Consider the following 10800-nt stretch of genomic DNA (forward strand, 5'->3'; position numbering starts at 1 on the left):
GGAGCAAGCTATATAATAAATTAATAGTTTCATGTAAAATGTGCAAAGAGAACGACAAATTAATGAAATATCAATGTAAGAAAGAATTGGATAAATAAATAAATAAATAAAATAAGATAAAAATGTTAATGGAAAATTTATATAATATAATAGTATCTCTATATAATATAATTTACATGCTAAATTAATCTCATATAAAATAATTTATATGAAATTTATAATTAATTTCATATAAAATAATTTGATCAAAGAGATTAAATGGTATAGACAATTAAAATTATATATGGATTAAATAGTATAAATAATTGAAACTACATTGATTAAACAATATAAAAATTAAAAACAAAAACAAGTTGACTAATGTATTTATTATTCATTAAACATCTACCTTAAGTATAAGATGTAGGATAATAAGTTAATACCAATTTTTTTTTTATCAAATAATGTAACAATATATCGTGTAAATATATGATTTAGCATATATATAATTTTTAAAAATTAATAAATTAAATATTTATAATAAAAATTTATATATCATATTTCAATATATTGAGAAAACTTAAATTATATAATTTAAAAATGTATTTTTATAATTATATATTATATATTAATTTATTATTTAATATAACTTTAAATATCTATATATTTAATTAAGATAATAATATAAAACTTATTTAAATAGATAAAATTTTGAATGAATGCGCATTAATATTTTATTACATTATAATACAAAGATCAATTTTTTTTTTTTATTTTAGATGATTACTTATTCATAATGTTTAAATGATTTTTATTCATAGATTAAAATAGTTTATTTGATGCAATAAAATTAAAATTTATTTGAAAGCAGGTCTAATTAATAAAAAAAAAAATTTGAGCACCTTTTTCAATTTTATATAATTTTTTTCTTTTGCTAAAATTAATTATATATAATTTTATGATTTAATTAATTTTATCAAAATTTTAAAAATATTATGAATTTTTCTATTTATCTAAATTAATTAAAATTCAAATGAAATTCTAATAAACTTATTAATGATTTTAATAAAAATTTTTTCTTAATTTATTATAGCTAATAATGAATTGAAAAATAAGAATATTTTATGTTTAATGAAAATAAAGTTAATGGAAAAAATTTTCATATATAGTAAAAAATATATTTCTATTGATACCAATAATTTTTTTGTTATAGTTAAAATTAGAATAAAAATTTAAATTCTCAATTTCAATATTTGTTATAAATCTATAACAAATAAAATAGTTATTGTGAATAAAATTAGAATTTCATATATAGTAGCAGAAATATAAATTTTTATTTAATTAAATATTTAATTATTAAAAATAATTTTAACTAAGTAATTAATTTTTAATTATAATTTTATAATTAAATATTATAAATTTGAAAATATTTAAAATAATTAATAAAAATAAATTCTGTGTTTAAGATTTTTTTATTAATTTTATTATATTATAATAAATAATTTTTAATAAACTAATAATTATATAGAATTAATAATATAAAATTATAATAGAATTTTTTTATATATATATAAAAGGATTGAATAATTAATTTTAGACTCAATAAGAATTTACTTACCGCCTTGCTGAATAATTTCTGCAAACGGGCCGCAAAAGTACTGTAAAATACGGATGGCCTAGCGCCGAAGGGGCGGGCTTTCAATAAATTTCAATTGATTAAAGTAATTTCCCTTTCACTGATAAATTAGGGTTTCCACTTTCAATTAATGCTGTGTCTGTCACCCGGTAGTCGCCAAGCACAGCATTTCTCTCACTACCTCGTTGTTTTGTCCTTTGACCAGCATCTGTATCTCTCTCTCTCTCTCTCTCTCTCTCTCTCAGATGTTATGCTTTTCAGCTAATCTCAATCTTTACTTCAATGTTTCAGTGTACAGATAAGCTTGTAAGTTCTTCTGTTGTTTTTTGCATTCTTAATAATGCGGTTCAGTTTTGTTTTTTAATTTGTTAATTTGGTACTTCGTTTTGAGACTTATGTGCAATTCACGATTGCCAACCACTAAATTTGACCATAAAATTTAGCTTGGGGAGAGATAGAGGGACCTCTTCTGATTTTGTCTTTTGATTTTACTGGTTTTCTGTTGTTTGGCACTTTTGATTTATATATTTTCTCAATTTGTTGGTTTCTTATTTGCCTGCATGTGTTTTTTTTTTTAATTATTTTATTGGATTAAAGCATGGGAATTTTCTTTTTTTCTTAATATGATATCATAATGCAGTGTGCTGTTGGATCGTGGATGTAGCATTCCATTATTAATTATTTTTTCCCTCTCTATGATGCCTGTGACTTTTAGGACTCAAATTTGTTGAATTTACAAACTATGGCAAAGTTTGTCAGGATAAATTTGTCAAACTATAGTTTTTGATTTACAAACTATAGAACTCAACTTTTGATTTCTATACTTTCTCAATTTGTTAGGTGGTTCCACTTTCCACTTGACAACTATAGCAAAGTTTCTCAGGTGGATGTAGAGTCAAGTTTGTTTTCAAGAAGATATCCAATTCACCTGCTGATTTTATTATTGTCAGGACTGATTGACATTTGATCAAGTGATGCTTATCCAGCTTGCACAAGGGGATGCTTGCGATGTGTGTATTTATTAAAAAGTTGGAGATTCCTCTGCATTATCCTTCTATCTTGAAGATTGCACTTGATTCCAGAGGACTTGCATATGTTGCTTCAGTTCGGTACTACAGTGAAGATGATATCTTCGATTCCTTGAGATGTGCTATCACCTGTTGTAGCTTTACAAAGGTTGAAAGCCAACAGAATTGATTTTGGTGAGGTTTATTGAAAATAACTAAAACAGGTTCACTGTGTTGTGTGGCTGCAAGGCCACATGGGTCAAATACGACCAGTGGAGATTGGTCCATGGTTCAGCATGAGCGTTACTGGCAAACTAATACAAGTGTCTCACCACCCCCATCAAGATGGGATTTTACTTTCCCATTTGAAGAGCTGCCGAATGATTCACGCAAAGGTAACCTACTACTTTGGTCCTCAACAGCATCAAACAGAAAAGAAAGCAGATGGATGAGAGGCAACCATCTTTATAATAATTGTTGTTCTGCATCTGTTGGCACAGGCCTGCTTTTGACTAGTCCTGATCTTTCTTCTGGTCCTCAGTGGACACCTCCAGTCATACAGGAAATTAATGCTGATGATTATGAAACTGGAACAAGGAGAGGTAAAAAGATGTATTTCCTCCATTCTTGACATTTTCTTTAACCTGTCCAATATTGTTCTTATTGCAAATTACCTGATAATTAATAAACTTGTTTGAACTGTAATTTTGTTTTTTCAAAAAGGAATTTGGAAGGGTGCACATGATAGTGTTTAGGACTCAAAACTTCTTGAATTTACAAAATATAGCAAAGTTAACTTAATTAGGAGAACAATCATAATTTTTACTGGGGCCTTAGATGGTTCCATTTCCATATATCATTTTAATTTTCAAAATGGGGCTTTTTTCTTCATAGCATTTTTTCACTCCTTGCTAAGAGAGACAAAAGTGGTTGTCCTGTTTGAAGATTTTAAATTTTTATTAGTAGTCAACAAGATATATCTTGGAAGACACATTGTTCATGATCACAGCTCCCCCGTACTCATGTTTGCCCTTTTTGGACGATGCTGGGACCATATGGCTCTTCCTCCTCTCTCCCTTTGTTATGATAGCTAGTAGTTATTTTTTCAGGGCTTTGATATTTAACCTCATCTTTTCCTTAATTTATGTATGACCTCTTCTGTCTCATGGTTTCCAAGTAGGTCAGTTTCTTCGGCTTGATTGGTGCACTGATGTGAATTTCCCCCTTTTCCCTCCTTTCTTTTGCATGTTTGATTTTACTTTAATTTTAGAGTGAAGTAGATATTGGAGGAGTAATATACTTTGATGGATGATCAAACTGATTCCCGTTTGATGTTTGTGTCATTGATAATATTGATAGGCTTTTTTGCAAGCATACAAAATCGCTTGAGTAATACAGTGATCAATTAGATATAATTCCCATGAGGAATGCAATTAAATACCAAAAATATGCACTAACCTTACTAATATCTAAACAGTCGAAATTAAATGGGAATGGACAATAAATTTAACTAAAATCTAAAATTAAAATTAACTCTAAAGAACACAATAAAAGCTGGTTAAAAATTCAGTCGATAAAGGACGAGGTATCCTTGATTTCTCTTGGTCTAATTATCAATTCCAATTTGTTTAATAATCCAAATTTGATTACTAATGCAAGGATCAATGATCCTAAATTATTTAATAAATCCGTCTTGAGACTTAATAAAAATATTAATTGAAATCTATTACCTATCTTCCAATGGAAAAATAAATACCAATTAATTCACTAAGTATAGTGACTATTCCCACTCCAATTATTAGTCATGTGTTTATTAGGATTCTCAATTCCTTCCTAGTACCAATTATGAATTGAAATCAATCAAGGATAAATAAAATGCCCAAAAGTGTTAAACCCAAATAATAGACAATTCCATTAATAAAGAAAACTAATACAAAATTTCTAGAATTGAATTTAAATCCACACTACAGCAGGTACCCTAAGAATTTAGTTCCTCATAATAACAAAATCAAACACAAGTTCACTTAAATAAAAATCCTTAATCATCCTCACAATGAGTTCTAGAAAATAAATTCAAAATAGAACAAGGGAGAGAAATAGAAACTCTAGAATAATTGTAGAGAACGTGGTTCTTCTCTTCAATCTCTAGGTCTTAAATTCTCCTTGCTTGAATCCCAGCTCAGATTAGTCTTCCTCGAGTTTTCAGCAGCCATAAGTCCTCAACAGATGAAAATATCGGCTTTTGTATGGCTAGGATCAGCTGGAATCTCCAATTCCATATCTGAATAGGAGACCAGAGCAAAATAGGAAGAATACCCCTCTAAAACACCACACAAGACCGCCTTGACCCATTCCCAAGGCCTGGCCGTGAGTTTCACTGCCATGGCCGAATTAAGTTGCTCAAAACCAAATTTTTTTTTATTCTCTTCGCAAGCAGTAAGCCTCATGGCCAGGGAGTGAAATTCTGCTGAATCCCTTGGCTTGGGTGTGAGATTCACTGCAAAATTGCTACTTTTCAAACTCAATTGATGAATTCTCCCAATTCTTGCTCCAAATTGATAATTTTTCTGAAAACAGGCACAAAAACACCAAAACTCTCTAAAAACAATAAAATTAAGAAATTAACAAAATAACTAGGAAAGCATAATAAAAACTACTAAAATTAATACTAAAAACACTATAAAAATAAGGTACTTAGGTACAGCAAATATTATGAAATATAACATCTATTCTCACACATTTGCATCTCTGCAGTTTGATTTGACTTGAAACATTTTGAGATAAATTAAGAAATTTCCTCTTGAAACTAAATTTGTGAAGTAGAGGCAACTTTGTAGGGAGTGAGATTCGCATATTGGCAGAAGGTTTTTGAACTATTTATGTTGGTCACAACTTTCAAAAAAAAAAAAAAGTAAATACATCTATCTATGCATGCATTCTATGAGTCTATTAACTTTTTCTGGCATAAAATGGATATACAAATTTAGAAGATGCTGTTGCACCCTAAATGTCCTTGAGTGTTTGGACTATTGAATTGTTTGTGGGATCTTAAGAGCGCTGTCATTCAAGATCAATTTTAAAATGGCAATGAAAAAGAAACCAAAAAAAGTGAAAAAAATTTGGCAAACCAAATTATGATAGTGAGACATGATTTGGAGAGGATATTTGCAATGCACACTGCATAAAAAATGCTTAAGGCAGTATATTTGTAACTTAAAACATGAACCAATGCTTGTTTTTTAAAAAAAGATAAATCTCGACATGTTTTGACATAAAAATTTTAAAGCATAATAGTACATATTGTCTGTAAAGAACTCCAAAATTTTCACCTTAGAGATGCAATTTGATGGTGAGACACAGTTTGAGAGGCTATTGGGTATGATTGATTTTGCTCGTGGTTTACAAGGGGCACTACTATTATTATGTACTTATGTTTTAGTATTTCCCTGTTTTTATGTGCTACCACATCGTCATCTCTTATATGGTTTTCTATTTTTCTGTTTTTGGTGGTGGCACAAACAAACACCTCGTACATAATACCTGTGCATTCCTTTCTGCTTCTGTTTTATCTTTTACTTGGTAGTCAGCTGAAGATTCAATATAATATTTGCTTTTGTTTTCAGATAGGTCTAATGGAAAGGATAGATTTGAAACTTGTATATCTGAATTGTAGTAATTTTTCAGTTTTATGCTGAAATTTGGCCATGTAACCCACATGGATGCTTGTGAATTTGAGGTTATGGTCCAACCTTACTTATCTTGAATTCTGCCATTGGAATTAATAAACTATTTATTCTCTATTTGTTTAAAGTGAAATGGAAACCACTTGGGATAGAGAAATAATGCTTTGTTGCTTGTTTTCTCCTTTAGGGGGAAAGTTGGGGGATGGAGGTAAGAAAGCTCATTCATGTAAAAAAAGAAGGGTTTATGGGTTCTGCCAGCAAATCTGGAAACAAAGTTTTTACTTTGGTATTGATGAAGATTTTTTGATAAAAAATAATTATCCTTTTCTTCTAGGTTGGTGGTGTGATCATGATGTGCTTCAAAGCCTATCAAAATTCTGAAGTTAATCATTCTTGGAAGAAAATAGTACCATTGAGATTCAGGTGCCAAAAAATGCTTTTTTTGAAAAGTACAATTTTAGATGCCGTTGAAAAAGTAGTTTGGAAAGAACTGTTTTATTATTTTAATATTCTTTTGATTTAAAACACGTTAAATTTAATTTTAAATCAATTTTTAATACCCTTTAACTAATATATTTAAGAAGGTGCTTTTTTAAACAACACTTTCAGTAACAATACCAAATAGACTCTTAACAAGTGACCTCAAGGCCTCATGTCGCACTTCTTAAAATGTGCACCTTGGTGCATCAATAAGGTTGCTCCATAATGACTTGGAGATGATAAGTTTTAGTCATAAAGATAAGCCTCTCTTTAAAGTAGGGGACAAGTTGGGTATGTTTGACCCCCATTGTGTGAGAGCCTCACGCATTAGAATTTAGGGTGCCATTTTCTTTATAGGTTAAAGCTAAATAACAATTACACTCACAGAATACGTATCTTAAGTATAACACAAGATATAATACAACTTTTTGGAGATCTGACGGTACAATCTGCAACTGCATAACTCATCCTCTTCATTATCGTATTTAGTTTCTTGTATGAGATACTTGTGTTTCCGAGTGCTTGACTACAAGTAAAAAAGTTGGTTGCCCTTAGGTTCAGATCTGGTGATTTGACCTAGCCCAGTCCAAGTAAACCTGCATGTTGGGGCTTTGTGGAGAGTGGAATCTGTGGGGTGTGGACCCTCATGCCTATTATCTGGTCCCCTGAATATCCTGATAGGTGCAGCAACATTTTATTTTCTTCAGTGAAATATCACTTGTCTGTTTAGTCACCAGGGTTTTGGACTGGTGTCTCTTGAATCTTGTACTAAGAGTGGATTTGGGCAATTGTAACTTGAATTTTTAGTTGTTCAAGTCACAGGTAATTAGGGACACACCACAACTGTTCAAACATCAACTGTTCTACAACAGACTAGAAAGTCTCACAATTAGCATCTTTTGATATTTGTCGCTAATGTTGATTTTTTTTTTTCCCGCTTTCTGAATTTAACTAAGTGTTCTTTTGCCTTCTGTAATTGCTAGCTCAAGTTTTGCAGCAATTACCTTCCTCACCTACTATAGTGGTAATGTATTATGTTTGCCGTGGGCATGTCTAGTATCTTGCAATGATTCAACTTCCTGCGTTGGATTAAATCTCTGCAGGGAACTTCTGGAAACCCAGAGAGTGGGGGGATCCACTTCATCCTTTTCAAATAGCTGTGAGTCTGAGCACACATTCTAGTTATGCCCATCCTCTCATTGTAACTTTTCAGGTCGTCGCTCCTTTGTCCAAAGCTATCCACTCTTTATTCTTTCCCACCCAAGCTGCAAGAGAAGCTTCTGAAAACCCAGTTACTGGGCTTTTAGAGTTTGATGCTGCTGCCCTTCATAGAGATGCCCACTGTCAGAGCAGTGCTAGCAGTAGCGTAGATTTTTCAGATATTTCTAAACCATTTGAATCTGAAATTTTAGGTCGGTTGTGTATTTCATATGATACTTTTAAATGTGGATTGTGTGAAAGGTTTCTTTCACAAAGATCCCTATGGAGTTCTCAGCAGATTGTAAGAAGCGGAGACATGCCTGTTACTGGGGTTCATTCATGTTGTCATGTTTTTCATGCAGAGTGTTTGGGCAGTGATACGTAAAGTATTGTTCTCACGAAAAATTGTGTTTGAGTACTAGACTATGGTTGTTTTGATTATTTAGACTAATGGCAATTTATAAGAATTAAATTTACTAAATGCAGCAATTTAAATAGAAAATAAAGAAAATAGGTAATGGGTAACGTAAATAAAGTCTTAATCTAAGCAAAAATTAACTAAATTACTAATGGACAAGCAAAAACAAAGACTAATTTATAGTAAAAATGATTTCAGAGTTGAGGTTTATGAATTAAATCTATTGAGATTGGTATTGGGTCATTTAATTTTTAAAAGAAAATAAAGTTTGAAGGTGATTGATTATAAAATCTTGACATCTTTTTCAAGCAAATCAAAGAGTATTTTAAGAAAATCAAACATATTTTTGTACGATATTTGATTAACATAAAACCCATTAAGTTTTGTAAGCAATTAATAAATCTTCTTAAAATCCTAGTTTATTTCTAAATCTAAATCCTAGTTTATTTTTAAATCTAAGTGATTTTAAGTTTTAATTATTGATTATCTATAAATTATTTTCACCTTTTAGTTTTTTAATCAAAGATTAAAAATTAAACCCAATGGGATCAAACACTAGATAAGTCATAAAGTACATAAGAAAAAAAATCAAAACTCATATTTATATAAATTTAGATAAAACTCAATCCAAATCCGCAAACAAATTCATAACTCTAAAATCTTATAAAATTATTCTATCATGATAAAATTTACAAGAGAAAATGATAAAACTAACAAAAGAAACATAAAAATAGACTAAGAATAGAAAAACTCAGGAGAATGAGAGCCAAAAACTCTGAAAAACTACAAGTGAACATCACTTGGCAGTAACTCTCCAGCAGAAATAGTGTGCTTCTTCTCCTTATTCTTTTCTTGTGTTTCTTTTTGTTGTTCTCCCTTTCTCCTCACTTCTTCTTCTTGGTAAAAATTAGAAAATGATACTTTTATATGGCTTCAAAAGTTGCCCTAAAAATAGATAAAAGCTAAGGAGTGGATAGGAAATGAGGTGTAAAAATATCCAAGTCAGCAAAGCTGTTCACATTCTGGGTAATCTGCTTAGGGTACTGCTTACCCTAAGCAATATCTTCAACAATTTTTGGCCTCTGCATGCACTGTCTACTTAAGGTTAAGCAGACCCTTAACAAATCTCGACAGATTTAAGATAAAAGGAGTTTTTCTGCTCATGCTTGACTTTCAGCTTTACCTGAATTGCACCTTAAGTACTATTGCTTACCATAAACAGGATCTCAAGCAGGACCTTAAGCAAATCTCGACAGGTTTTGGGAAGAAAGCTTGAATGTGTTAAATTTAAGATGTGCTTAACTTGCGGCTTGACCCAAGCTTAAGGCTAAGCAATTTGGCATACTCTAAGCAACATCATAAGCAAAGTCTCAAGCAAATTTTGACTAATTTAATCTTTCAGGGCTTAATTTCTTCAACTTTCCTTCATGCTTAAGGGGCTCCAAATTTCTTTAAATCACCTCTTAATGCACTCATTGACCATCATTTTACTACAAAAATCTATTAAAAATAACAAAATTACAAAAATTAAATATAAAGTAACTAAAATTAACAAATAAGCTAAAATAAAGCTAAAAACATAAAATATACTTAAATATAAGGGCAAAATAGATGCAAAATTATGCTAAAATGCCTATATAAAATGAATGCAACAAATTCCCTCAAACTCAAACTTTTGCTTGTCCTCAAGCAAATTAAAAACAATTAATACAATTGGGATGCCTTCCTTTAAATTCATGAAAACTACTTATCCAAGCTCTCAAGTTTACTTTTAGCCATCAACAAAATCATATACTCACTTTCAAGGTACAAAGAATTCAATCCTTACCAAAGTTATCATCGCTTAGCCTTGAGTCAATTATCCATATTATAAAGTCCAAATCAATCAATCACAAAGAATAATTATGCCTAAATAGATTCTAAAGCAATTCATAAACTAAAGTGTTCAAATAATGATGGAAGTAAACAATTCTCCTATTACAATCTCCACAATGTAGCAAAATACCATCAAAAGATCAAAAGGACTTTCGAGGATTGTAACGGGGCTAAGGGGGTGATAATGTGGCTCACAAGGAAAAGATAAAGGTAATAAAGAATGAGAATAATCAAATTATTAAAAAATCAAGACACACAACCATTTTTTTTTTATCAAATGGGAGAAGAAATTTTATAACTATTCACCAATGCTAACAAATAATTTTGAAGCCTTTAGAGAGATTATATAAATAACATTGATTTTGAATTATAATTGTTCCTTTTAATTCATCCTCAAACTCATTTCTTTGTGTGCTTGGGTTGTGAATTACTTTACATACTACAATTGAATTTGCTAGTTTTTTTATTTTAGTCACTTCTCTTAACTAATTATTTTTTTTTTCTTTTTCTTTTTTTTTCTAT

At 30.1% G+C, this 10800-nt stretch overlaps 1 protein-coding gene across 3 annotated transcripts; it reads left to right on the forward strand.

The window, feature by feature from the left end:
• Positions 1-1666: 1666 nt before the first annotated feature.
• LOC110673144 (uncharacterized) lies at positions 1667-8466 on the forward strand. 3 transcript variants are annotated; one of them, XM_058137404.1, is made up of 4 exons: positions 1667-1921; positions 2566-2839; positions 2870-3224; positions 7889-8466. In XM_058137404.1, the coding sequence occupies exons 3-4, from the start codon at positions 2909-2911 to the stop codon at positions 8368-8370; spliced, it is 798 nt and encodes a 265-aa protein (XP_057993387.1). In that variant the 5' UTR covers positions 1667-1921; positions 2566-2839; positions 2870-2908; the 3' UTR covers positions 8371-8466. The 3 variants fall into 3 exon arrangements, with proteins under 3 accessions (XP_057993387.1, XP_021691874.2, XP_021691876.2); XM_021836184.2 differs by having other exon boundaries at positions 1673-1921; positions 2566-3017; positions 3123-3224; XM_021836182.2 differs by having other exon boundaries at positions 1668-1921; positions 2566-3224.
• The last annotated feature ends 2334 nt before the right edge of the window (positions 8467-10800 follow it).

The sequence above is a fragment of the Hevea brasiliensis genome, chromosome 2 (genome assembly GCF_030052815.1).
Source record: "Hevea brasiliensis isolate MT/VB/25A 57/8 chromosome 2, ASM3005281v1, whole genome shotgun sequence".
Taxonomy (NCBI): domain Eukaryota; kingdom Viridiplantae; phylum Streptophyta; class Magnoliopsida; order Malpighiales; family Euphorbiaceae; genus Hevea; species Hevea brasiliensis.

Bases quoted from the DNA above. Each gene is read 5' to 3' on its own strand.
- LOC110673144 (XM_058137404.1), top strand. From the start codon at position 2,909: ATGGTTCAGCATGAGCGTTACTGGCAAACTAATACAAGTGTCTCACCA. The intron at 3,225-7,888 runs GTAAAAAGATGT...AAATCTCTGCAG, and splicing joins TGAAACTGGAACAAGGAGAG to GGAACTTCTGGAAACCCAGA.